The sequence below is a fragment of the Apostichopus japonicus genome, chromosome 8, assembly GCF_037975245.1.
Source record: "Apostichopus japonicus isolate 1M-3 chromosome 8, ASM3797524v1, whole genome shotgun sequence".
Lineage (NCBI taxonomy): Eukaryota > Metazoa > Echinodermata > Holothuroidea > Aspidochirotida > Stichopodidae > Apostichopus > Apostichopus japonicus.
In genome coordinates, this window is record NC_092568.1 from 40,949,588 (window position 1) to 40,977,399 (window position 27,812).

The following is a 27,812-nucleotide window of genomic DNA, read 5'->3' on the forward strand; positions in this document are numbered from 1 at the left end:
GACCTTTACGACCACCCCTGTTTCACTGATCCAGCAAGCTCAATTACGCGCGAGACTTCTCAAAAGTTTAACGCCCACACACAGCGACATCAGGAATTCTTGAGCTAAATACTGTTCTATATATATATATATATATATATATATATATATATATATATATATATATATACATACATATATATATAAATTCTATATACCCAAGTTGCATTCCTTCACCCTCCGTACATGATGGTAGCCGGTATGTGTTGCGATGACAAATAGCAATTACGAAAGTAATATAGATATGTCTGGTCTTTGTATATATGATCCCTGAAATGAATGCAACCCTGAGCCAGTCTGCGCTTCGCTTCCAGGGATAACTACAATTCACATCTGAATGGGCGGGTCGTGAGCTACATTCGACGTTACGATATCCATACACATAGTACATTATTAACATCATTCCAATATCATAGTTGTCCGGTGCAGTACCTGGTTACGACAGAAAGGTAAGTAGCCATATTTGCTGATAAGTCAATTGCACCTTCTCGTTATTTAAGTTATAATTTGGTAAATAAGACTGTTATTGTAGTGGAATACGTGGTTATTTAGCCCAGTGACTTTAATATCTTGTCATTCTGTTGGTGAATGTTTAGCAGTCTGTAGAACTGAGTCACCACTGCTCATTATGTCTGGAACAGGAGAGTTTACTGAGATTCGACAACGTATCGCAACACATTATGCAGTTGCTACTTGTAATCATCTAAGACAGCGTATTTCAGCTGGCTATTACTTGTGCTTCTAGATTATTTTGGCCTGATGATCTCTAGTTGGTTGAAATCCAGATCGACGCTGGTCCCCAATGCTCTTAATTCTGTCCCACAGGCGTAGCTAGTCGGTTCGTAATATCTGAACATTTGTATGTATGTATGTTAGATCATCCTGCAAGCAGGAATTCGCGAAGTGGCCTCATTGGCTTATCAAAGCCGCAAGCTGACCGAAGTCAGTCTCTTAGATTCATATTTAACGTCCATGATTATGAATTGTCAATTTTCAACAACTCTGTAACTGAACGACATACATTAATCTTGGAGTGACTCGAACTGGGGAGCTTATGATTGGAAGGCACCGGCGTTTAACCGCTGAGCTAACACTCCTACAACACTCCTTATTTGACAGGACGAGTAGGCTTAAGCACTACAGTTATCTTTCAAAGTACACATGAATGTGTGTGTGGGGGAGGGGTGGGAGGAAACTGCCTTATTTTTATGTCCTCCCCTCCCATATTTATTGGAGAAGATAACGCGGTGAGCAACCGAAATCAGAGGGTACACAGCAGTTTGTACGCCACTACAGGGGCGTAGCGAGCGGGGGGTGTGGGGGGGTGTCACACCCCCCCCCCAATAATTTGGTCGCTGTCGGCAAATTTTGGGTCTGTCGGCAAAAGGAGAAAAGGTGAAGGGAGCGGAAGGGGAAGAAAGAAGGAAAGCTGAATAGAGAAAAGGAGAACGGGAGCTTCTTCCGTGCCAAATTTGACTTAAAATATGCACCAGATTGCATCTAAGGACGTTTCAAAACTAAAAATTTTCCAAAGGGGAGGGGTAGACCCCCTACCCTTAGACCCCTCCCCCATTTCAGTCACCACTTCCAGATCCGTCGGCAAATCAAATTTGACTTAAAATATGCACCAGATTGCATCTAAGGACGTTTCAAAACTAAAAATTTTCCAAAGGGGAGGGGGACACCCCCTCCCCTTAGACCCCTCCCCCATTTCAGTCACCACTTCCAGATCCGTCGGCAAATCAAATTTGACTTAAAATATACACCAGATTGCATCTAAGGACGTTTCAAATCTAAAAAATTGCCAAAGGGGAGGGGGACACCCCCTCCCCTTAGACCCCTCCCCCATTTCAGTCACCACTTCCAGATCCGTCGGCAATTCAAATTTGACTTAAAATATACACCAGATTGCATCTAAGGACGTTTCAAGTCTAAAAAATTGCCAAAGGGGAGGGGACACCCCCTCCCCTTAGACCCCTCCCCCATTTCAGTCACCACTTCCAGATCCGTCGGCAAATCAAATTCTCCACACCCCCCCAACAAAAACCCCTTCGCTACGCCCCTGTACGCCAGTGTAGATCCAGGGGGCGATGGCATCGGCTCGTCGGTGAAGAGATTAATGTTAATCCATTGCTTTAAACATAGATAAAAAAAAACGCTACCAAAATATGTTCTCTTCACTTCATGTAATCAACAAAACACCCTGAATTATATTTAACACCATTTGCCTTTGACAAATTTGTACATGGCATTGTTAACTTGCTATTTGAGGCAATTAAACTCTGGTTTTCCCATTGGAATTGACGGTTTTATGTTGCATGATGTATCTGAGGTTCTGACCTTATGTTCCGTTAGTTCAAGGGCGTAGGAACCGGGGGGGTGAAAAATGTGGAGGGGCGGAAGTATCATTCCGCCCCCCGGTTCGCAAGTCAGAAAACCCCTTTTTCATTTTCAAATGAGAAAAAAAATCTCATTTGGAGCACCAAATTGGATCTAAGGTCAGGTGAAAATACAAAATTAAGTCTACAAATTGGAGTGGTTGTTGAAGTGTGCTATATTGCACCAAATTGCATCTGAGGCCACCTGGAAATGCAAAAAATTCCAAAGGGGAGGGGGACACCCCCTCCCCTTAGACCCCTCCCCAGGCCGGCCATCAGTCTTCAGCCCCCCACTCAAAAGTACCTTCCTACGCCACTGCGTTAGTTAGACTAAATAGTCCAAGCTGATGAACCTCAGACGTTAAAAAGTCATTTCTCAAACAGGAAATAAAGGAAATGCACAGGAAAACAGCCTGATTTGTTAGCAGTGTTTGAACAATGTACAACATATCGGGAAGTAATGTTATGACTAAAGTCACACGTTAACTCAGCCTTAAGCGAGCATTTCCATAGATTTAATATATTTTAGGCCTAAAGCTGAAACATCGATTAAACTTTACTTGCCTTTTTCTTCGTTTGTTTTTCTTGTACTGTGCCAAGTCAAGTCTGCCCAAAGTAAGACATTTGTTATTGCGATTAGCAGCAAATTATGGGCAAACTGCGTGGGAGCGTTGGGGCTGTTGTAGGGGGAGGGGGGGGGGCAATTTTCACTGACATCGATGCGATTGGCTGATATGATCCGATCAATTAACTTTATCAATCTATAGTTTATCTTCATAGTATTTCTGAGGCATCCAATAGTGAAATACGTCACAACTCAGTGGTACTCGAATAATTCTTTCGTACTCGTGAGCGAGTCATCGGCTATCACATGCAGACCCTTCATAACTTTATAGGCGTATAGGTTGGAATGAGTAATGAAATGAATTACTACAGGGGACAAACTTGTAGAGAAACATTCGTTCAGAAACAACCACTTTTCAACAATAAGTTAAGGAGTGTAAATAACGTTCTCCGAAAATATGTCAAAATATTTGTATAGTAAATCTAATAGTAATGGTAGGCCTACAACATGATTATTTCGGTGTCCAAAGGCCACAGCCAGGTTGAGGTACCGAAAGCGTCGAATCTTTCGCGAAAAATGCTATAGCCTCATCCGGTCGCCGTTTGTTGAGGTGCTGAGTCGGTAGCAATTTGTTTTGACAGTCTGCCCCTGGATGCCCCTTCCCTATTTGGTCATACCACCCCCCCCCCCCCCACAATCACCCGGCAACGTAGCTATCTGTCCACTATATCTGTCCACTGAAAAGGCCATACGCGTTGGCTCCAAATTTTAGCATGCTAAACATTTCTAGAAAGTTCCTTTCTATGGGCTCTGATCCTCAGCCACACAGAAATTGAATATTGTTAAAATATACAATTTAATATCACTGTGTGGTTAACTACTTTTACAGCGGTAGTAAAATGCTCGCTGAAACCTGGGCATGAGTGACCAAACTTTCTAACATATTGAGGGGGGGGGGGCAATACTATTGCCCCTTAAGACGGTATGGGTGCAAACTACTGAGGTTTATTCAGATATTATACAAATGGTATAGGCCTATCAATGAAAGATTCACGTGCAAGGATCTCACAATTAGTTGTTGTTCACTGCGGCCCACTAATTGGGTGGGGGTGGGGATTCACAAGACTCAGCCAAGCACGTCGCAGTTCGCTCAAGAGAGAGTAGATAGATTTAGTACTGTAGCATTCTACGGTCAATTCTTGCGACTGAATATAATAATGTTTGCAAAATGAGTTATGCACAACTTATATACGTGTAATCAGGCGCGTATCCAGGATTTTCAAACCCGGGGGCGCGAATTACTATCTAAGCGGAGCGCCACCATCGGTTGGCGCGCAGCGTACAAGAAAATTTCTTGTTTTGAAACCCCCCAGATCACCGGAAACGGCACTTCTCGGGCTTGAAATGACCAACCAGATGTACACTTTTTGCCTGAGAACCAAGTATTTCTTAATAGTTTTTATTTTTCCATCCATAACCTTTTTGAAGATTGTCAACCCGGCACACATCATGTTCGACCTGATCGCATCTCCTGTGGGTCTTTGCTTTTGTAGGTGATTCTACGTCGCGGCCCACAATACCCATCAGCCCCACTTTTCAAGGTTTTAAGCCCCATATTTGTTCAGAATTTGAAAATTCACATTTCTCGTGAATAAACTCACTTCAAAACTCACTTCAAAACATACCCATAATGTTGTACAAAATTTCATCTATGTACAACCAATATAGAAAAAACTTCCTTCAACCCCTAACAGACCGGTCAAAATTGCACGAGTAGAGGGAAGTGTGATGTAGAATGTTGGTCATAAATTTTCGAAAATTCAGACACAGTTAATTTATTGGTGTACAAATATTAAAACCTGTTATAACGGCTATTATAAAACTTGGTTGAAGGAAATGAAAAAAATAGCAGATATTTCCGAAACCGAATACTACACACATATGCGTAGGAGGCGCGGCGGCAGTGGCGGAGCTAGGGGTATTGGTCAGGAGTGGCGAGAATGGTCTGAAGGGGCGCTTTCGACACTATCTAAGCGGAGCGCCACCACTGGTTGGCGCGTAGCGTACAGAAAATTTTTGAGTAAAGATACTCCCTAGATCGCCGGAAATGACCCTTTCCGGGCCTAACTAATTTGCAGATAAACGAAGAATAAGGTGTCATCGCCAAATTACACCAACAAAATGTGACAAATGTCAATAAGTAGATGAGAGCGCAATAAAAAAGTCAATAATCTAGAATAAGTAAAAAGTGGTAAAGAGCTGAAAAAGGCGCCAGCAGTCCATTTGAGTCCGTCAGGGGGGCATCCGCCCCCTGACCTTTTGACGCTCCGCCACTGCGCGGCGGGGTGCAGGCCCTAATTCGCCAGTACTAATGTAAAAAAGAGTTTTGACATAATTGGACCTCCCTGCTTTTTATACATCTACATGAGACATGTCGTTGTTTACATTAGCATCCCGCGGTATACTGCGCAATTTGAACGGACCGTACGGTACACGATGGCATGCGATGTAGTAACCTATGCTTGCTTATATGATATTGACATGAACACGTTGAACGCGCGAAAATTTTTGGTTATTTTTTCAGGCAAGTCGGACAGTTTTGAGGCTTTTCATCCTGGAACGCCATTTTCATGCTCACTGATATGATGTGATATCTGCTGTTTGCGTTACAAATTCGAACAGGCGCGTAGCGAGGAATTTGCCAAGGGAGGAGCGAAGCCTGTAGGCAAATTATCTAAGCGTAGCGCCACCATAAGTTGGCGCGAAGCGTACAAGCAAATTTTGGCCGAAAATGTCTCCCAGATCGCTGGAAATGACACTTCCCAGGCCTTGTAAGTTGCCTCTAAGCACTTTCTATTTTGAAATTACTTAGCGATATCATTTAAAAAAATGCTGAATGGGGGGGGGGGGCGGTAGCCCCCATCCCAAAAATGAGTCATGTTCCCCGACGACACGGTCGAGTTCGAGACCAGCCACAGTTGGTTTCATAGCACATTTCTACACAAGCGTTATGATAGACCATATAAAGTTTATATAGGCCTATAGATCATTAGTGAGAGAGGAAAATGGAAACGTCAAAAAATTGAGTTGTCGGTGTAAGGGGTAGGGTGAGTCACACTTTTACGAAATCATTGATCCGTCACTGGCTACCCTTCAGCGCTGTAATGATGTCACTGTTCTTCTTTCTCTTCCCGGTGTCTTCGCGTTTTGCTTTTACTCCCTCTTTTTCTCCTTTTTCTCTCTTTCTTCTTTTTCTTTTCCTTCCTTCCTCTCCTCCTCCTCCTCCTCTTTTTTCCCCTCTTTTTTCTTCTCTTTTTTTTCTCTTCTCTTTTTCTTACCCGGGGGGCGCGCGCCCCCAACGCCCCCCCCTGGATACGCACCTGGTAATAGTCAAGTTAGACGAACGCCTGCACCGAGCTATACGGCGGCAATTCTTAAATATATTAGCATTGTCAATCTTTAGTGTATCAATGTACATTTTAATCGCTCATATGGGAAAAAAATATAGGCCTATACGACGATCAACGACGGAGTCGTAACCGAAAAACCGAAAAATGTCTCCGTTGAATATGAAATCATCTGTAACCGCTTGAAAATCACCTCGGTTACGTGATCCGAAATTAATTGGAAGGGCCTACGAATATGGTACGCCATACGGGAAATAATTGCTGATTTTAATGTCCGTATATGAACTAAAATTATTACGGGTAATAATTATATTTAATACCGGCATTAACTCTTAGCCAATCACCATGTAGCTTCATATGCCGGTATTCAATACAATTAATACCGGCATTAAATAGAATTAATACCGGCATTAAATAGAATTAATACCGGCATTACATATAATTAATACCAGCTTTGAATAGAATTAATACCGGCATTAAATAGACTAATCACATTAGTGAATTTTGAAGCTGTTACCATGCATGCTCTGAGCTAGTGTTAATCCCTCTTGCTGTAGCGTGAAAGCAGCGCAGTCATTTCTGCTGTATAAAGCAAAGTACAACGCAATAGCACGCATGATAGACAAAGTGCAACATCCGCGTGATGTTCGTCGAGAAGCGGAAGATACTTGTAGGTTATTGACAAATGTTGACTCCCAATCCCACACAATCCGATGTTTGTTCGCAGTGCTTTCAACCGGTTTTTTAATCTTCGAAGAGCATAACGCTATCAACTGCTGAGCTTGGAAGCCTCCTGAATCCGGATTTATGTGGTACATGTATACGATTAATGTACCGCACAGCGACGTAGCCAGGCGCGTAGCCAAGGGGAGGGGGGCGGCCGCCCCTCCCCCCTTGAGCATATTTTTAAAAATTTGTTTTAATGTTTTTATGATATCGCTAGTATTTTCAAAAAAGAAAATGCTAAGATGCAACTTACAAGGCCTGGGAAGTGCTATTTCCAGCAATCTGTGAGGCATTTTCAGCCAAAATTTTCCTGTACGCTTCGCGCCAACTCGCCAACTAGTTTGCAATGCCGAATCTAGAGTTTCGCCCCTCCCTTCGCAAATTCCTGGACGTAGCCAGGAATTTGAAAGGGGGAGCACTCTTTTGCGATTGATATGGGGGAGGGGTCTAAGGGGAGGGGTGTCCCCCTCCCCTTTGAGATATTTTTGAACAATTGAAGGTCCTTAGATGCAGTTTCATCATTATCATATGATATCATATTATCAGCAGATTTTGTTTCCTGTTTTAATTCTTTTAAATGTTCTTTTACATATTATATCAGAAAGACAAATATAGTGCTCTTTTACAATTTTTCAAGTAGGATGATTTTTGTTTATTGTCCAATGTCTGGACTTTAATACATTTGACGAACTTAACTGATGGACAATATAAACTTTCATATTTTGTAAGACAGCCAGATGTGCAGTGGCCTAAAAAAATATCGTTATCGCAGTGTATTACCACTGTAATCATTATTTATAGGAACTGCGTATCACGTACGAATGCTAGCTTAGCTTCATAACATGCTGTTCGTGCAACAACTTAGGACGAATCATCAGGCGCGTAGCCAGGAATTTGCCAAGGGAGGGGCGAACATGTAGGGAAACTATCAGAAACTATCTATATATGGCTCTGCAAACTATCTAAGCCTTAGCGTAGCGCCACCATAAGTTGGCGCGAAGCGTATAAGAAAATTTTGGCCAAAAACGCCTCCCAGATCGCTGGAAATGGCACTTCCCAGGCCTTGTGAGTTGCATCTAAGCATTTTCTATTTTGAAATTACTAGCGATTTAAAAAAAAAATATGCTCGAGGGGGGGGGGGGCGGTCGCCCCTTCGCCCCCCCCCCCTTGGCTACGCGCCTGTGGAATCATAGAAAGGATGAGAACGAACGTTGTCGACATCGTTGTGCATATACGGTTTGTGACACTCCATCAAGTGCGGTTAGGTAGGCAATATGTATTTTATGACGCAGTGGCCAACTGTAGGCTTGTAATAGGCTATAGGCTAAATTTAGCTAATTGCATCTGCCAAACTAAGTAAGTAGTTGAATCAGTAGGCCTGAATGTTACTACGATTATAATCGAGTTACCGGAGCTGACGAGTATTCAAGATCAAAAGAGAACTGACAAAATACCATACTAAAAAAACAACAGTTTTTAAACATTTTTTCGACACTGAAAGGGGGGAGCAGTCGCTCCCCTGCTCCCCCCTGGCTACGTCCCTGGTACTGCATCAATAAGCATCGAGATGTTTTCACTAGATTGGTCGATTTATGTCCGACATAATTCGTATTTATGCGGTACATAATTCGGATATATGTCGGACATAATTCAGAATTATGTCGGACATAACTCAGCAATTATGTCGGACATAACTCAGCAATTATTTCCCATGCGGCCTACCATATATTGATATACGAAGGGTCCGAATACGAGCCAGTGGCGGCGGAACCGGGGGGGGGGGGCTTGGGGGCTCAGCCCCCCCAATGAAAAAGTTGAGGGGGCAAATGCAATGATAAGCCCCCCAATATTTACCAAGGCTCCGAAACGTGCATCTGCCCATTTTTCAATGCATACTTGTCGATCTGTCCGATGCACACGTATACTATATAGGTGTAATAATTTTAGTAATTGCTGGGGGACCCTCGGCCCGTCCCCTAGCTATAGACCACATTGTCACCCCAACCGCGTCTTCACGCCCCGTGAAAAGTGGAAGCAGTGAGTGTGAGTACCGGTAAGCGTAACACAACTTCGTCTTAGGCCAATGACTTGCCTCATTTCAGCCAGTTCTCCAACATCCCCTTACTTAGTGGCGGAGCGTCCATATATACAGTCAGGGGGGCGGATGCCCCCCCCCCTTGACGGACTCAAATGGACTGCTGGCGCCCTTTTCAGCTTTTCACTACTTTTTACTTATTCGCGATTATTGACTATTTTATTGCGCTCTCATATACCTATTGACATTTGTCATATTCTGTTGGTGTAATTTTCCGACAAAATGGCGACGACACCTATTTATTCTCCGTTTATCTGCAAATTAGCAAGGCCCGGAAAGGGTCATTTCCTGCAATCTAGGGAGCATCTTTACTCAAAAATTTTCTGTAAGCTCCGCGCCAACCTGTGGTGGCGCTCCGCTTAGATAGTGTCGAAAGCGCCCCTATAGACCATTCTTGCCCCCTCCCCCTGACCAATACCCCTAGCTCCGCCACTGCCCTTACTACACTCAAAAACGCCTTTGCGAGTACACTACGAGTAATAGCAACTCTTTTAAAACACCATCGAATATACAAATTACAATGTTTTTACAGACTTTAACGTGCAATCTGAGAAATTGCAGGCTTGAGACCCATATTTTAGGGCTAGGTATTCGCAGCATAAAACACTCGGGAAGTGCCGTTTCCGGCCATCTGGGGGTTTGAAATAACCCAAAATTTTCTTGTACGATCCGCGCCAACCGATGGTGGCGCTCCGCTTAGATAGTCTCCATACATTAGCCCCCCCCCCCCAATAATTTTTCCGTTCCGCCGCGCCTGGGATTACGAGCCTGTGGTTTGCCTTAGACTGGAAATGTATGACGTTGCAAACACCGCTGCTACAGTACCGTATCTATGCTATATTGGCTAGTGACCGAGAACAGAATCATGGAGGTAAAACAGAATTGAACAGCGCATGAAAAGAACTGCTGCAACATCATCAATAATTATGCAGGGAGCTCCCGGGCTCGTGACATGATTTATAGCTTTCAATACAGCACGTGCATGGAGGTGATTAACCGAAACAGTTTAGATTCTAATCAAAGCGAGGACTGCAGGGAGTGCAAAGAACATGAACAACAACGAATGAAAACATTCATACTGGTTGTGATGATATACAATCACTACCGTATTTGGTAATGAGTCGGACATGCTGCACATTGAGGGTTTGAACATATTTGATGTAGGAAGTACAGCAAGACGTATGTAAAGGTGACATGAATGTCATCACAGCTGGTGCGACTCACAGATATGGTCATACTCTTGATGTGGTAATAACCCGGTTTGATGATGACATCATACAAGATTATCATAGACACCCGGCCCACTATACTCTGATCATAATGTTATTCGGTGCACTGTGAGGTGTGAGAAACCTTCACCCACGAAGATATCTAAGACCTCTCGTGAATATGGAAAGCTTCATGATATGCAGAAACTTAATGATCAGCTTGATGATTGCCTTAAGGATACCTTTTGATTGTAATGATCCTAATGTGCTGCGTGATATGTATGAATCAGCTACTACATCCGTTCTTGATGAACTGTGTTCTATTACGACCGTCAATGCGTAGTCAAGCCCTATAGGCTTTATGGTACAATGAAGACATCCATCATTGTAGACATGAGAGACGTCGTCTAGAACGCAGATGGGTAAGAGTAGTTCTGATAATGATTATACCGTGTTTGTTGAGCAGAAGGAAGCAGTCGGCAAACTCATAGTCGGAGCTAAGCAAACATAATTAAATGATAAAGTTCATTGGTGCTTGCAGCAAGGACATGTTCAAACACTTTGAACGGTTTATTAAATAAATCCTCTAGGCTTATACCTGGTGCAGATTCAGACACTGAACTTGCTAGTTATTTTTTTTTTTGGGGGGGGGGGCATTCTTTGATGAGAAGGTTGACAAGATTCGTTCAAATATTGTCTCTGGCACTGGTTGTCTGTTGCTAATGAATCGCTTGACTAGGCTCGGGTTGATGTATTAATGTCGGGATTCAAGGTACCTCTTACTAATATGGAAATTGTTAAAATAATTCATCTGTTGTCAAGTAAAACTTGTTCTTTAGATTTGTCCCCTCTTGACTAATTAAGCATAATCTCCCAATTTTGGTACCAACCATTACCAGAATTGTCAACAATTATCTATTATCTGGTGTTTTCCCCACTACTCTAAAACAATCAAGTATTACGCCAATTTAGACCAAATGCTTTAAAGAGTTACCGGCCCGTTGCGAATATCAAATTTATTGGAAAAGTTATTGAAAAGGCTGCTTCATATCAAGTAATTGACAAATCTTGATGAAATATTCCAAAGTGCGTATAAGAGTCACCACAGTACTGAGACTGTCCTCCTTCAGGTGAGGAGTAACATTTTACATTCTCTTGATAGAAATAAGGCAGTGCTGCTGGTCTTGCTTGATTTGTCTGCAGCCTTTGATACTATCTCACACTCCATTCTAATATGTAGACTGGAGTGTGGATTTGGTATCACTGGCACTGCTATAACTTGGTTTAGATCCTTTCTTCAAGACCGTTGTATGCAAGTTTCCATTAATGATGTTTTTCCTGAGCAACATATTATAAATTAATCTGTGCCACAAGGTTCAATTGTGGGACCATTGGGGTTCATAATGTACACCCATCCCATTGGTGATATCATCAGGCAGTATAATGTTCAATTTCACCTATATGCTGATGACACTCAACTTTTTTTTGTGAGTTTGATCCCAAAGTTGCTGGTGACTGAGAACGTGCCCTTTGAAAGCTTTCTGGCTGTATTTCTGAAATAAACATTTGACTATCTCAGAACATGCTGCAATTAAATCAAGACAAAACTGAATTTATGGTCATTGGCTCGCCACACATATTATGATCCGTGCCCACTATACAGTTTTAAGCTCGGCGATACTTCTATTCATAGATTATCATCTGTAAGGAACCTGGGTGTCATTTTGATTACAGTCCACGAGACCGAAGGTCCGCGAGACCGAAAATCAAAAAATGTCCGCGAGACCGAAATTATAAAGGTCCGCGAGACCGAAGGTCCGCGAGACCGAAATTAAAAAAAGGTCCGCCAGACCGAAATTAAAGAAAGGTCCGCGAGACCGAAATTAAAAAAAGGTCCGCGAGACCGAAATTAAAAAAGGTCCGCGAGACCGAAATAAAAAAGGTCCACGAGACCGAAGGTCCGCGAGATCGAAATTAAAAAAAGGTCCGCGCGACCGAAATTTAAAAAGGTCCGCGAGACCGAAATTTAAAAAAGGTCCGCGAGACCGAAGTATATATATATTTATATATATATATATATATATATATATATATATATATATATATATATATATATATATATATATATATATATATATATATATATATATATATATATATATATATATATATATTGTTTTTCGAATTCCGAATGCCGTTTCTGGTTTCGATGAAATCGTATCCTCGTAGTCATGCAGGTGGATTAGTGAGTTGAAAATGCATATATATTCATATATGTATAGGAATAACGGAAAACTGTTAAACAATTATGCTTCATTTCGCGAAGAGCTCCGCTGACATGTACCAAACAATAACCATACGACAGCTTTAACCGGTCGTAGCCCGGCAGTAAGCGGCGGTAGCATTGATATCAAACATGCAGTCATTAGGCCTAACCCTAATGGGCGCCATGTACATTGTTTATTCGTCTTTATACCAGTGGCCTTAGATCAACGTGGGCTCTCCTTTGGTTGAGGGGGAGAGTGGCATTTCCATTGCTGCACCAGTGCTCTGTTTGTATATTGCTACTTCACTGTATTGAATGATTCATTGAGTAACGGTCTTGCTCAACTAGTGTCATAATAACGACATCCAATGGAATAGTAAAAGAATGACTCCATGAACTGCCAGAAGAATGTTCAAAATGTGCTGTACCTATATAGTATTGTACTAGAAATAGCATTATGGCCACTGCCGTAGTTGTTTACCTATATGTATGAAGTATCACATTCAGTAGAGTGTACGGCATGATGTTCTGAAACCTTACTTAGTCACGATATACACTTATAGTTCATACACTTTTCTTTATACTTCCATCCTATATAGAAATGGCAAGCCACCTCTACTTAGTTCTCCTGGCCGCAGTTGTCGCTTTGTGTAAGTTCATTGTTTTTGTTTACTATCTCAACTATGATTTATATATCATATGTACATACTGTCTGGAACGGATATATCTTTGCTAACAATCATACGCATGCAGTCCCTTCGGTTATTGACTTGAGTCTTGTTCTGTATGCCATTGTAAACACAAACTAACCGATCCCTTATTATATATTAACTTCTTTCTGGTATTATTGTGTAGCAAATAATGACACAGTTATGACGATGTATTTTTTCCCGCCAAAAGTAATGCCTCGTATAAGACATATGCAATTTAAATATTTATCACTCCGGAACATGTGTGAAGTATTGTTTTTATAAACGAAATAGCAACTCTTACATACTAAACATAAACACCCGTATAGAATGAACTTTTAAAACATATGTGGCTTATTAACACAGTAGCACAATTATAATGGTGTGTATTTTTCGTTTTAATTTGAAATGAAACTTGGCTAGCCACGGACAGCGTCACAAAGTTATCAAATCAAATCTTAACGGATATGGATTATGGACCAAACTACCCCATTACAGATTTGCGTGACATAGCCTATAATGGATATAATCTTTTAGTTCATTTCTGTTCTATTTGGTTATTCATTCATGCGTCCCTTCTTTCCTTCGTACGACTCCGTTCGCCCATCCGACCTTTCGTCCGTCAGTTCCTTCGTTCGTTAGTCCTTTCGTTAGTCCTTTCGTTCCGTCCGTCCGTCCGTCCGTCCGTCCGTCCGTCCGTCCGTCCGTCCGTCCGTCCGTCCGTCCGTCCGTCCGTCCGTCCGTCCGTCCGTCCGTCCGTCCGTCCGCCCGTCCGTCCGTCCGTCCGTCCGTCCGTCCGTCCGTCCGTCCGTCCGTCCGTCCGTCTGTCACGGTTCATTCGTCCGTTGAGGTTCTTTCATGTTTTTGTTTATTATTTATTTATTGACAGCCAATGGGCTGGAGTGCAACAACCATCTCTCTATAACTTGTGGAGAACACAGTGGTGTGAACGATTTGGTATGTGATCAATTGGAGAATCAGGCATACGGGGCCGCTGACGAAACTTTAAAATGCCCAGAATCTGGAGGGATGAACAAATGCGCTACTGGAGAAATACAGTACAACCGTAAGCAGCTGAGCTTTATCTGTCGAATTTCCTTTAGAAAATAGTCCATCGCATGCTCCAATAGAGTAAATAAAAAGCATATTTAATAATATAACATTTGTTTAAAAATATGAAAATATACTGCCTCCACCTCTAAAACATTCAACATTACTATATTGAGGCGGGGGGGGGGCAGGGTTTGGGGGGTGAACGAGAGTTATCGGCTAGGGTAATGAGAGTGTTTTATTTCTTATTTTTAACGCGAAGGTATAGCAAACCTGGGTGTACCTTTTCGTAGTTGCTTTCAACTGAGCATTTGACAGTTTGTAGGCTTTACTATTATGCATTATTTTGTATCCCATTACAGAAGCGGAAACAAATCTCAGTGTGAAGGTTTCCTTTGCGTCCTGCGGTATGGGAGAAAGCAAGTGCTTCACAGATTTGAAGGCGCTTGATGACAACGAGTTGGGAATAGGTCTCTCAACAGTCCTGACGGGTCTGGGGGCCACACTTAACGCGGGGAAGACAGAAATCTGCTTCTGTGATATGGACAAGTGTAATAGCGCCTTCTCAATAGTTGCACACACCTCTGTTGTGGTCATTTCCATTGTCCTAATCATAATGCTGTAAAGCGCGTTTTGAGAGAGGGAAATTCATTCTTATCAATTGTTTAATTTTGTTTGCAGTAAAACAACTTTACAGTGTCATTAATGTTTAGATGATTATGTTGATTTTCTTGCTTTTCATATCAAATGGTGAATATGTAATGTTTTGCTTGTGCAGTTCTAGATGTTTGCATTCTTGATCAATATTTTTGCGCGCACGCGGTATGAGAGAAAGCGAGTGCTTCACAGATTTGAAGGCGCTTAATGCCAGGTTGGGATCAGGCTTCTCAACAGTCCTGAAGGGTCTGGAGGCCACACTTGTCGGGGAGAACACAGAAATCTGTTTCTGTGATAAGGACAAGTGTAATAGCGCCCTCTCAATAGTTGCACACATGTCTGTTGTAGTAATTTCACTTTTCCTAATCATAATGCGCGTTTTGTGAGAGGGAAATTCATTCTTATCAATTGTTTAATTTTGTTTGCAGTAAAACAACTTTACAGTGTCATTAATGTTTAGATGATTATGTTGATTTTCTTGCTTTTCATATCAAATGGTGAATATGTAATGTTTTGCTTGTGCAGTTCTAAATGTTTGCATTCTTGATTAATATTGTTTGGGTGTTCAGACTGTTATTACATCGGTGTAGCCAGGAGAGGTGAACTGATGTGTAATAATTCAACATGGTATGCACCCCGGCTGGTCCAGGCGCCAACCGTCTGGTCCTATGTATACTGACGCTCACGAACAACGGATTTATTTTTGGACGTTCACCAGCGGCATAACCCTTACCCCCTCAGTCTTGGGCGGGAGGGTTAAAAGCGCCTTAACAATTGCAACATGTCTGTCATCAACGGGCTTTACCCAATGCAAACGGAAGTTATGGGTGTCACATCGACGGGTGGATATTCGGACGCACGTTCGTAACGGCTAAAAAGTTTATGAAAGACAGAAAGTCCACAATGCTTTTCAGGCCCCCTCCCCCACCCCCACACACACACTAACCCTAAATATTGTTCTAATCTGGTTTCGAATCATGATACCAAAAGTTTTACCAGAGCTGCCGATGGTACTCTGTCAAGTCCATTATTATGTGGTAGGTTTTCAAGAAATGCCCCCCCCCCCTCCCTATTCTCCATATACCATTAATTCCCATGTCTAGTGTTTTCAAGAAGCCAACTTTGACAATTAGCGAAACTTCATCGCGTTGCAGCTCTGAATAATCACGCGCTATACTTATTCACCGAACGACAGATTTTAGGTCCCTGGTCTACCATCACACGTGACCCTGATGCAGCGTCGATATCCTGCTCAAGACTAACAAGTTTACACTCGAAGGCTTATCAAAGACTCAAGTGAAGAGCACTTTTGATAAATAATAATGTAATAATCTTTATGAGTGTTGTTGGAGTTTCATATGGAACCACGAAGGACTAATCTGCCAAATAAATATCCGTACAAAAACATCAAAGACCGGTACATGTTCATTTATATATTTATTGGATTTACGTCTTCTTTTTTGGCTTTATTACTGGACATTTGATATATCTCATGACCAGTTCCGCGTTCTGTTTGTCAAACTGTGATCCCGTGATGTTTTGCTTCAAGTTCTTGGAATGACACAGCACTGTTGGCATTGCCGATCAGTGTAGTAATTCCTACATGTTGGAGGGAGGAGAAAATGATGCACTTAAACACACGTGATGTAAAATAAGGTTGAATGGCATCTTGTGAAGTCCAAGTTTTCTTAAATGGACTGGGGGGGGGGAGGGTTAGAGGGCGCAAATCTCGTAATCGGAGTGTTTTTGCACGCACTTCTGATGCGTGAACCTCGGCGTGGAGAGCGACGTCTCTGTCAGGTCCATGTCCCGGTCCGCTGAGATTCCACTCTTTATGTTCGCAAAACATCTAAATGCTCGAACGTCTGTTTCATAATCTTTGTGTTCACACGTTGCAGGTGCCCCCTCCTCCTAGAAATATACGTATGTACTCCTCTGCCGAAAATGGCTATTGTCTCAGTAACTTCTACTCCTCGGGCGCATAGAGAACAAATTGTATGTTTTTCCCTTGTGGCAATCTTTGTGTTCACAAATTGTGAATAAGCATGCAGGAAAATTTACGCAATCTATAGTAAACTTTAGTAAAGACATTTCATCTGTATGTTTTCAAATAGTCAGTTTTTGTGTGCCATCCAATATGCTCTTTGTGATTACAAGATATTAAAATCAATATTGATTGGCACTCTTTTTTCCCAATTCAAATTTTCAGCTGAATAATACTTGAGCTGCAATGTCAGCGAACAGTCTCCCTGTTTGGGAAAATATCTCCGCATTCTTAAACCCATTGACATTACTTGCAAGTACAACTTTCTCAAGCAAGCCTTTCCACTCATTCACAACCCTATTAGAAAAAAAGGTTATGCCGAATATTATTAATCCTACTATGTGACTTTTGGAGTTTAAGACAATGACCTCTGGTACAACTACCTGTTAGCAAACATGAAAATGGATGTCGAGAAATAGGGAAAGCTTTATTTCATGTGCTTCTGCTATGTAATATTGCTATTTACAGAGAGCATTTATATTGCTTGGACAGGCCTAGGTGCTCGTTACTCACTTTCCAAATCGAAGGGTATTTCCCGCAAGCGTGCCTTCCACACCTGACCAATTTTCTATCATTGTACCATTCTATCATTTTAGCTAGGCTTTAACACACAGCAGTATGTGTGTTGTTGCATTGCGAACAACCCTAACGTCACATATACAACTACAAGTGGTAACAACGAAGGTCGAGCCATACCTAGCCTGAGGAAGATTGCACCTGCGGTGGACTAATTTAGTTGAAAAGATATGCTGTCGCAAATCAATATAGGCTAGAGCATTTACCCATTGTTATCGTTGTAAAGCAATGACATCAAGTCCCAGATCCTTTAAAACCTCCTATTCTGCAAGGGATGCGGCACCGGCTACATCCTATTCATCACTGAATTACGGGATGTCAACTTCGCAGACTTCAGACGATTTCGTGACTTGTTGGACAAACCACGTCAGCAAAATCAGACGATACAATGAACCAAAACCAAGGGCTGTACTCGGAAGGTAATATTACTAACCGTTAGGCTTCCCCCAAGTGATGTGAAAGAATTGGTCATTTAAGTACGATGTGAATATTGAGATATATTTGGTGGTTTTCAACTGTGTTGGTTATCACATAGCCTAACGGTTTTGTGTTATAAGTAGGCTAGGCTCCGGAGCACGGCCCCAGTACTACTATCTAGTACCAATAGTAGCAGTAGTAAGCACGATTACTTAGTATCCTAAAATTAGTGATTATTTAATAAGTTAAATTAAGTTAGGCCTATCTAAGCAAACTTTTTCATGAAAAGAAATACAATGCTGATAACCTTTCGTGAAATTTCGTTTGAAATATAGACCAGGGAAGATAAATCAAAATAAATTTGGTTTCAATTATGGCGGGTGCTATTAATTATATATTATATATTGTGGGGTACATAAGGATGACGCTTGCTTATTTACCCCAGATATGTTGCTTGTTTTAACACCTGTGTAACTGACTGTCGGGAGATGACAACATGGCATTACACCAAAAAGTATATATGCCTAAGACTGAAGATATGAATACAAAGAAAAACATTTCATTCAACACCCAACAAAAATTTCAAGTTTTAAGCAACTTTTTTATTGCCATGAGTTTTTCATTTGCTTGTTCTACATTGTAGTGATTGTGTGATTATTAAGTACACAACAGTACCAAAAAAGAAAGTAGGGTTATGTTGTGTCTCATGCTAGTTCTTAATCATGATAAACAGACAGTATGTCTTAGGTTGATATTAGTATTTATTACGTGTCTCGGTCCCTTCTTATGTGGTGGTGGCGTTCTATGAACATGTTATACTTATTACATAACAGGTTAGGGATCGCGGTATATTCATGTTTATAAAATGGAATTGCATAATGAGGCTTCAACAACATGTGCATCTATACATTAAAATATTTTGACAAATATTGATGGAAGTGTAGGTAATTTTCATTAGAATTGTATTCGCCAGTAGTGGTGCAGTTTTTATACCTACTGTAGGCTGTCATGGTGCAGTCTACTTAAAGTAGAGGAATGCATTTTAAATTCACTTGTTTGACATGAAATCAGTCTTATTTATATTAACATTTGTGTTACTACAACATAGCAGAATAAAATAAACATGATAAGAAAAATATTTCTGAATATTGGCAGAGTCATCATTCAACTTCAGAACTGTCGACAACAAAAAAGCTCATGTGTGACAAGCTAGTATACTCAAATTAAGTTGTGTGACTATTTGTGTGACAAGCTAGTATAAATGAAGATGTGTGTACTATTTGTGTGACAAGCTAGTGTAAATTAAGATGTGTGTACCATTTGTGTGGCAAGCTAGTATATTTCAAAATAAGATGTGTGTAATATTTGTGTGACAAGCTAGTATAAATAAAGATGTGTGTACTATTGTGTGACAAGCTAGTATACTTCAAGGTAGATGTGTGTACTATTTGTGTGACAAGCTAGTATACTTCAAATTAAGTTGTGTGACTATTTGTGTGACAAGCTAGTATAAATTAAGACGTGTGTACTATTTCTGTGACAAGCTAGTGTAAATTAAGATGTGTGTACTATTTCTGTGACAAGCTAGTGTAAATTAAGATGTGTGTGCTATTTGTGTGACAAGCTAGTGTAAATTAAGATGTGTGTACTATTTGTGTGACAAGCTAGTGTCAATTAAGATGTGTGTACTATTTGTGTGACAAGCTAGTATAAATTAAGATGTGTGTACTATTTGTGTGACAAGCTAGTATAAATTAAGATGTGTGTACTATTTGTGTGACAAGCTAGTATACTACAAATAAAGTTGTGTGACTATTTGTGTGACAAGCTAGTATAAATTAAGATGTGTGTACTATTTGTGTGAAAAGCTAGTGTAAATTAAGATGTGTGTACTATTTGTGTGACGAGCTAGTGTAAATTAAGATGTGTGTGCTATTTGTGTGCCAAGCTAGTGTAAATTAAGATGTGTGTACTATTTGTGTGACAAGCTAGTGTAAATAAAGATGTGTGTACTATTTGTGTGACAAGCTAGTATAAATTAAGATGTGTGTACTATTTGTGTGACAAGCTAGTGTAAATTAAGATGTGTGTACTATTTGTGTGACAAGCTAGTATCAAATAAGATGTGTGTGCTATTTGTGTGACAAGCTAGTATACCTCAAATTAAGATGTGTGTACTATTTGTGTGACATGCTAGTATAAATTAAGATGTGTGTACTATTTGTGTGACAAGCTAGTATAAATTAAGATGTGTGTACTATTTGTGTGACAAGCTAGTGTAAATTAAGATGTGTGTACTATTTGTGTGACAAGCTAGTATACCTCAAATTAAGATGTGTGTACTATTTGTGTGACATGCTAGTATAAATTAAGATGTGTGTACTATTTGTGTGACAAGCTAGTATAAATTAAGATGTGTGTACTATTTGTGTGACAAGCTAGTGTCAATTAAGATGTGTGTACTATTTGTGTGACAAGCTAGTGTAAATTAAGATGTGTGTACTATTTGTGTGACAAGCTAGTATCAAATAAGATGTGTGTGCTATTTGTGTGACAAGCTAGTATACCTCAAATTAAGACGTGTGTACTATTTGTGTGACAAGCTAGCATAAATTAAAGATGTGTGTACTATTTGTGTGACAAGCTAGTATAAATTAAGATGTGTGTACTATTTGTGTGACAAGCTAGTGTAAATTAAGATGTGTGTACTATTTGTGTGACAAGCTAGTGTAAATTAAGATGTGTGTACTATTTGTGTGACAAGCTAGTGTAAATTAAGATGTGTGTACTATTTGTGTGACAAGCTAGTATCAAATAAGATGTGTGTGCTATTTGTGTGACAAGCTAGTATACCTCAAATTAAGATGTGTGTACTATTTGTGTGACAAGCTAGTATACTTCAAATTAAGTTGTGTGACTATTTGTGTGACAAGCTAGTATAAATTAAGTTGTGTGTACTATTTGTGTGACAAGCTAGTATAAATTAAGATGTGTGTACTATTTGTGTGACAAGCTAGTATACCTCAAATGAAGATGTGTGTGCTATTTGTGTGACAAGCTAGTATACCTCAAATGAAGATGTGTGTACTATTTGTGTGACAAGCTAGTATACTACAAATTAAGTTGTGTGACTATTTGTGTGACAAGCTAGTATTAATTAAGATGTGTGTACTATTTGTGTGACAAGCTAGTATAAATTAAGATGTGTGTACTATTTGTGTGACAAGCTAGTATCAAATAAGATGTGTGTGCTATTTGTGTGACAAGCTAGTATACCTCAAATTAAGATGTGTGTACTATTTGTGTGACAAGCTAGTATACTTCAAATTAAGTGGTGTGACTATTTGTGTGACAAGCTAGTATAAATTAAGTTGTGTTTACTATTTGTGTGACAAGCTAGTATAAATTAAGATGTGTGTACTATTTGTGTGACAAGCTAGTGTAAATTAAGATGTGTGTGCTATTTGTGTGACAAGCTAGTGTAATTTAAGATGTGTGTACTATTTGTGTGACAAGCTAGTGTAAATTAAGATGTGTGTACTATTTGTGTGACATGCTAGTGTAAATTAAGATGTGTGTACTATTTGTGTGACAAGCTAGTATACCTCAAATTAAGATGTGTGTACTATTTGTGTGACAAGCTAGTATACTACAAATTAAGTTGTGTGACTATTTGTGTGACAAGCTAGTATAAATTAAGATGTGTGTACTATTTGTGTGACAAGCTAGTGTAAATTAAGATGTGTGCACTATTTGTGTGGCAAGCTAGTATAAATAAGGTGTGTGTACTATTGTGTAACAAGCCAGTATACTTCAAGGTAAGATGTGTGTACTATTTGTGTGACAAGCTAGTATACTTCAAATTAAGATGTGTGTACTTTTTATGTTCTGGTAAAATCATTAAATATCCAGAAGTCGCAATCTTGATTGAACTTTGTTGAACTGATGCTAATGCTTTTAGTGGAGAAGAAAAAAATGATGTAAAAGCAAAGGTTGGATGAACTTCATTTATGGTACATATACATACAGACGTTCAACTTAAACGATTCTTTTTCAATTCTGACGATACTTGCTTACAATAAGGATAGGACTAGCAGAAGATCTGATCATTTGTTGATGGTCGACAATTGATCTAAGGACTTCTGAAACTCTGCATGTCAGTTAGTGACATTTATCAAAGCAATGGAATAGCTACATGATATAGTTACTCTGCAAATAGTTGCAAGTTACATTACTGGTGGAATCAGAGATATTGCAGATTTCAATTTGACAGAATATTTTAAAAAAGCATTTAAGTAGCTGAAGAGGTTGTTATTATTTCATGTTTGCAAGAAGGATTGTTATTGGTTGCTGTGTGTATATGCTACAACCTTTTGCAAAGCATATGAGTTACTCATCATGTGGGTAGTTGACTCGTTTAGATGTATTTGTGAGTTGCTGGATTATCTCACATTCTGTAGGAGTTACCTCCGCTTGATCAGGTTAATGGGATATGTACTGTAGGCTGTGACTCTGATGGGTCATAAACATAAAATACCTTGGATGTGGTGATAAAGGCAATCATGTTTGTAAGTCTCTCCTTTGATTTGGTTACTTTAAAGGCATTGAAGACTCGCCCCAAACTGCGTGCGGCCATCTGAAAAAGTTAACTTTCTGTTGCTTGCAAGTGACGTTTTGTTCGTGTCGCTACAAAATGCAGACAGTAATGAAACGTGATACCTTAATTGTTATCTTTAGCTGGATCTGAGATGACATCGCTGTATCGTTTGTATACTGTGCTGTGGGTATTGACCGCAGCTGTATGTACTGACTGTACACTAGTGTCTAATTACCGACGGTAGCAAGCTGTCTGTGTATTTTCTGGGATCGATGGTGGTGTTTAACACTTCTCTTACACCTCATTCGAAACTAGGTCAAATTACCGGCATTAGACGTTTCTTTTTGCGCGAGTCTTCACACCCTTTAAGTTGAAATTCTTCAACAGTGATAAGTTTGTTTTCAAATTTATCTAGGTACAGGTGAATAGTGCACATGAAGGTTTTACTTTATAATGGTAACTATTTTGTTGACTTTTATGTAACTAGGATATATAAGAAAGATGAATACAAACTTTAGAGGACATCAGCTTTTCAATTCTTCTCACACTAGCCACACCTGAGAGCAAAGAAGATGCAGCTCTTGAGCTAGGTGAGATGTCCTTTTGTGATGATGAAGAGTGTGGAGGATCAAGTGTAAGGCACAGAGGGGGTGCTGCATCAAGCTTTCTACAGCAGAAAGGTTACGGTTGGCTGCTGGAAGTAGACGAAGAAGATGACGATAATGAGGAGACTCCTCTGCTGTAAGTGAGAATGATAATATCATAACAGAGGGTGGGGGAGTGAGGGCAGAGAGTGGGGGGCAGGGGTGGTTAATGTTTAAGTTGATTGGAGACAAATTATTCTCTCTGTATTTACAATAAACGATGATCAATTTGGTATAAAGTCGTTATAAGCAGTTTGTTAAATGTAAATAAGAAATACAGTTTGAACAGGATTTACAGAACTTTAATATCTTGACACGTTACAAATTTAAAAAATGTGATTGTGAGATTTTCTTCTTTTTCAAGTAAGAGCTCGATATTGACATGTAGAACATCAACTACAAGCTGCGATGCGGTTTTTTTCCTTGCCCATCCCTAGGATTTCAGAGAAAAATTGTCCAAGTTTCATCTGATTTCTGGGGTCCATTATTGGTTGTGATGATGTTTGCTGTTGTTTCAGTCTATGGACAGTTTCGGGAAGGGTCTCTTACAGTAACAACAAGAATTTTGTGTTTTGTTAGGGTATTCCGATAACAACATTTGGAGATACTGATGCGAGATTATATCAACAATCGAAACTGTTCACCGAGTAATTAATTTTTATTTGGCAAGTTGTGTAAGAGACTACAGGTTAACAACCATTAATCACTGATCTCTCCTTTTGCTATCACAATAATTGTTTATCACATAACAAATTATGATCAAATGAATTTAGTTACCTAGAATTACTCTCTCATTGTTTTTATGTCTAATGTTTACTCAACTGGACAATCTCTGTATGCAATAGTCCGTTTCAGTGTTGAAAACTAGTTACCCTGAAGACATAAATTGTTGTGGCCCTGGGGTCGCTGATGCTGTCTACACATGTTGGGGGCCTTGAAATATCCAGCCCTAGAAAAAAAAACATTAGAATTGTGCTAATAACTACTTTGAATTTCTTGGGGAAACACCCAGATCTGTGGAATTAAGTCTTATGTTCTACCAACTGTGAGCTATCCATCCCTGGGTTGGTGGCAATCCCTTTAACCATTTCCATGATATTAACCCAATGGTAATTATAGATTCAACTCAAAGTGTGTTAGATGGAAGTGCTTTCCTTGACTGGAACCTATTGTTTTGTCTTTATAACTACTGTACCTATAAAATAAAATTGATTTAAAAAATCCAGGAAAGTAATAAATTGCTCTCCTAGGACCACCAATGTATACATAATCGCTCTTCTGGATGAAGTCACCATCGTCTTTTTCCTTTCCTGGGGGGTTTCAAGAGAGCGTTTTGCTGTCATCAAAGTATGCAGGGCCAATGCAGGCCTTTTACGTACTATTTATCATGTGAGGCATGAAGAGAAATAGAGTTTATTATTTTGAACTCCTGCAGTTGAGTTGTTGTCTTTATTTTATCTCAAAACAAGCAATACAAAGTATTACTATTCAGAGTGAAAACACTACCATTTGAAGATTTTAGATGATACATGTACATAGAAAACATCTGTATAGGCTCCAAATTTACCTATACTACAGTGTGTTAGGCTGTAAGTTTAACCATCTCGTTACTATTGGGAGCGAAAACACTATCATTTGAAGATTTCGGATGACACATGAACATACAGGCTCTAAATTGCCTGTTTATATGACAATGTGCAATATCATGCACTATGACATGTTCTTGCATGTAGTGGGGGCTGCACTAATTGGCACTGCTAAAAGTTACAACAGTGTACGTAATTCGTCCACACTGACGAAATTACACGTGTTCAGAACGCAACCTCCCGCTTGTACATACCTGTTGTGGCTTACACTGTATTGTAGCCTGTATTGCAGCCATACCGGTGTCTGACTGATGCGTACGTGACTCATATATACGTACGAATGGGACAATAAACTGTACAGCTCCAGGTGGTTCTGCTCGGAATAACCGAAGATACTCTGAATGTTGAAGCAAGTGACTGGACGCAGAGCTCGTGGATTGATTTTTTTTTATCATGTGCGGTGCGCAGTTTCATTGCTCTCCTTAGGAAATTGAGGAGACTATTGCGCGTTAGTAACATTTAAGGAGCGCTGTGAATTGCTCTCAAAGATCAAATTTAAGGAGCGCGGAGGAGCACTATTGCGCTGGCGCTCCTTATAAATCAAGGCCTGAAGCATGTGATATGCCGATTGTTTCATTTAGAGATCAAGTAACAGCAGGAAGCATGGTCATTCTGCTTAAATATGTATGGGTGTATGTTTGCATGTATCTATGTATGTATGTGTATCTATGTGTGTATGTATCTATGTATGTATCTTGGATCCCTCGTGCCATAAGTCAAAATGATGGTGAATAAATATTTCGTGCTCTTCTTCTTTTCTCTTCAGGTTGTTTCCTGGATAATAACGATTTGGATTTTTGGATCTCTCGTAGTATTTCTTCTTGGAAGGTTCTTGGAGCTGAGGTTAGTTACGTTCTAATTGACATGATGGAATAGCTTTTGGACTGACATTGTACATGACCAAACAGTAGCCTACAGTGGGGACAGTTTTGTACCATTTCAAATTACACTGATTTATTCAACTATTGCAGCATCACAATTAATATCTGTCTCTTCATAGCCTTTGCCAGATATCAAAGTCCAAAAAGTGAGGGGGAAAAATGGCAAAAAAAGGCATTCTGCAATGCTTCGATGATTAATCCAAGTGCACTGTAGATAATGTTAACATACGTAACAGGTATATCATCCATTAGTTTCAAGTATCACTTATTGTGTATAGTGAAATCCCTAAAGCTCCTGTTTAAACCACCTTTCTCAATCTATTAAAGTTACTGTCTATTTACAAATTGTGTCACCTTGAGTCTGTACTGTCTACTCTAAATGTCTAATTCAGGTGTTATTATTGTATTTTAGTCATAATTTTTCTATTTATTTTCAACATTTCTATCATATATTTTTCTTACAATCTTAACTTTTATAACCTTTTGAACTTTTTTACTTTTAACATATTTTTTATCTTTTGCTGTTGGCGCCTTAGAGCAATTTTTTAATTGCCAACACAGATTAATGTACTTTTTATTCTACTTGCTGCACGTACTTAATTCAGGTGTTATTTTGTATATTAGTCATAATTTTTCTATTTAATTTTTACATTTCTATCATATATTTTTCTATACAATCTTAACTTTTATAACCATTTTAACTTTTATACTTTTAACAAATTTTTATCTTTTGCTGTAAAGCGCTTTAGAGCAATTTTTTAATTGAATAAGGCGCTATATAAATTTCGTGTAATAATACTAATAATAATACTCCATAGGCTACTGTACACTTGAAAGTAGTAGGTTGCTTTTCCTGACCGAATGTCACTCATTACCTGATTTACTTAAATTAGTTGAGTTCTGTTCCTTGTGAGGTTTCACAAAGTTTTCCTTTAGTTCAAAGGATATTGGTTAGGCATCACAGTTAATGATAATAATGATAATAATGTCTGACCTTTGTTATATGTAAAGTATTCTAGACATGATAACTTTGCCATTGTAATTAACCAAATAATAGTTGCATTGTTCTGGGTAACATATCCCTCCCTCCCTTTGCCCCACCCCTTCCCTAATTCCTGATGACATCAGTGGCGTGTTGTCAGCATCATCTTTCTTCGGAAATTTGCTTGTTTTTTGCTCATTTAAGTAAATACATCCTGTCACGTTTACTCTAGTATCAAGATTTATTGTTTCTGTCAACGGATCTATTGTTTGAAACAGTTTGGATTCATTATTTCTATTGATTTAGTTGTGTGCATTTTTCAAATTTCAAATTTCAACTTTTCTGATCTATCAGTCATATTTTAGTAGCCTATACTATAGCCTACCACGGGAGTGAATATTTCTTGTCTATTTTGGATTCATTCTCTTTATTGGAATGCGTAACAACGAACAGATTATTAAAGTCGGTACTCTTAACTGTCGTGTGATCTCAAAAGAAGAAAAACAACTTGAATTAATTGAAGACATCACAAGATAAAATCTTGACATCACCGCTGTGCAAGAAACAAAGATTAGAGGTGCAGACTAGGTCAAACTACCATGGTCAGATCAATCCAATTCATATACATTTTTTAAAGCAGCTTGTAGCAATTCATATCACGGTGTAGGTTTCTTTGTTAAGAGAGGAATTGATTGTGTTTTTAAAACCATATCTGATCGCCTTGCTCTGTTGACCATTTATAGAACTTATAATAATAAAGTCTACCCACTACATACTATTAATGCTTATGCCCCTACATCAGCAATAACTTATAAGAATCTTGAAGAAACCGAACAATTTTACCAAAATCTTGAAGATCTACTAAATACTGTCAATAAAAAAGAAGTAATTATATGTGGTGATTTCAATGCAAAGGTTGGCTCATCAAATCCTTTCTTTTCTAAA

The 27,812-nt window shown here is 39.5% G+C and overlaps 2 protein-coding genes across 2 annotated transcripts in view; both read left to right on the forward strand.

Moving 5' to 3' along the window:
* Positions 1-332: 332 nt before the first annotated feature.
* On the forward strand, positions 333-16,494 carry LOC139972037 (uncharacterized). Its single transcript, XM_071978913.1, has 4 exons — positions 333-488; positions 13,284-13,334; positions 14,263-14,439; positions 14,786-16,494. The coding sequence occupies exons 2-4, from the start codon at positions 13,286-13,288 to the stop codon at positions 15,046-15,048; spliced, it is 489 nt and encodes a 162-aa protein (XP_071835014.1). The 5' UTR covers positions 333-488; positions 13,284-13,285; the 3' UTR covers positions 15,049-16,494.
* A 973-nt stretch (positions 16,495-17,467) lies between these two features.
* LOC139972036 (protein YIPF4-like) overlaps positions 17,468-27,812 on the forward strand; it is a 77,558-nt gene continuing 67,213 nt past the window's right edge. The window contains exon 1 of the mRNA XM_071978911.1: positions 17,468-18,119. Within this exon, the coding sequence (XP_071835012.1) occupies positions 18,089-18,119 (31 nt within the window). The 5' untranslated portion in view covers positions 17,468-18,088. The remainder of the gene's footprint in view (positions 18,120-27,812) is intronic.

Bases quoted from the DNA above. Each gene is read 5' to 3' on its own strand.
- LOC139972037 (XM_071978913.1), top strand. From the start codon at position 13,286: ATGGCAAGCCACCTCTACTTAGTTCTCCTGGCCGCAGTTGTCGCTTTG. The intron at 13,335-14,262 runs GTAAGTTCATTG...ATTTATTGACAG, and splicing joins GGCCGCAGTTGTCGCTTTGT to CCAATGGGCTGGAGTGCAAC. The intron at 14,440-14,785 runs GTAAGCAGCTGA...ATCCCATTACAG, and splicing joins TGGAGAAATACAGTACAACC to AAGCGGAAACAAATCTCAGT.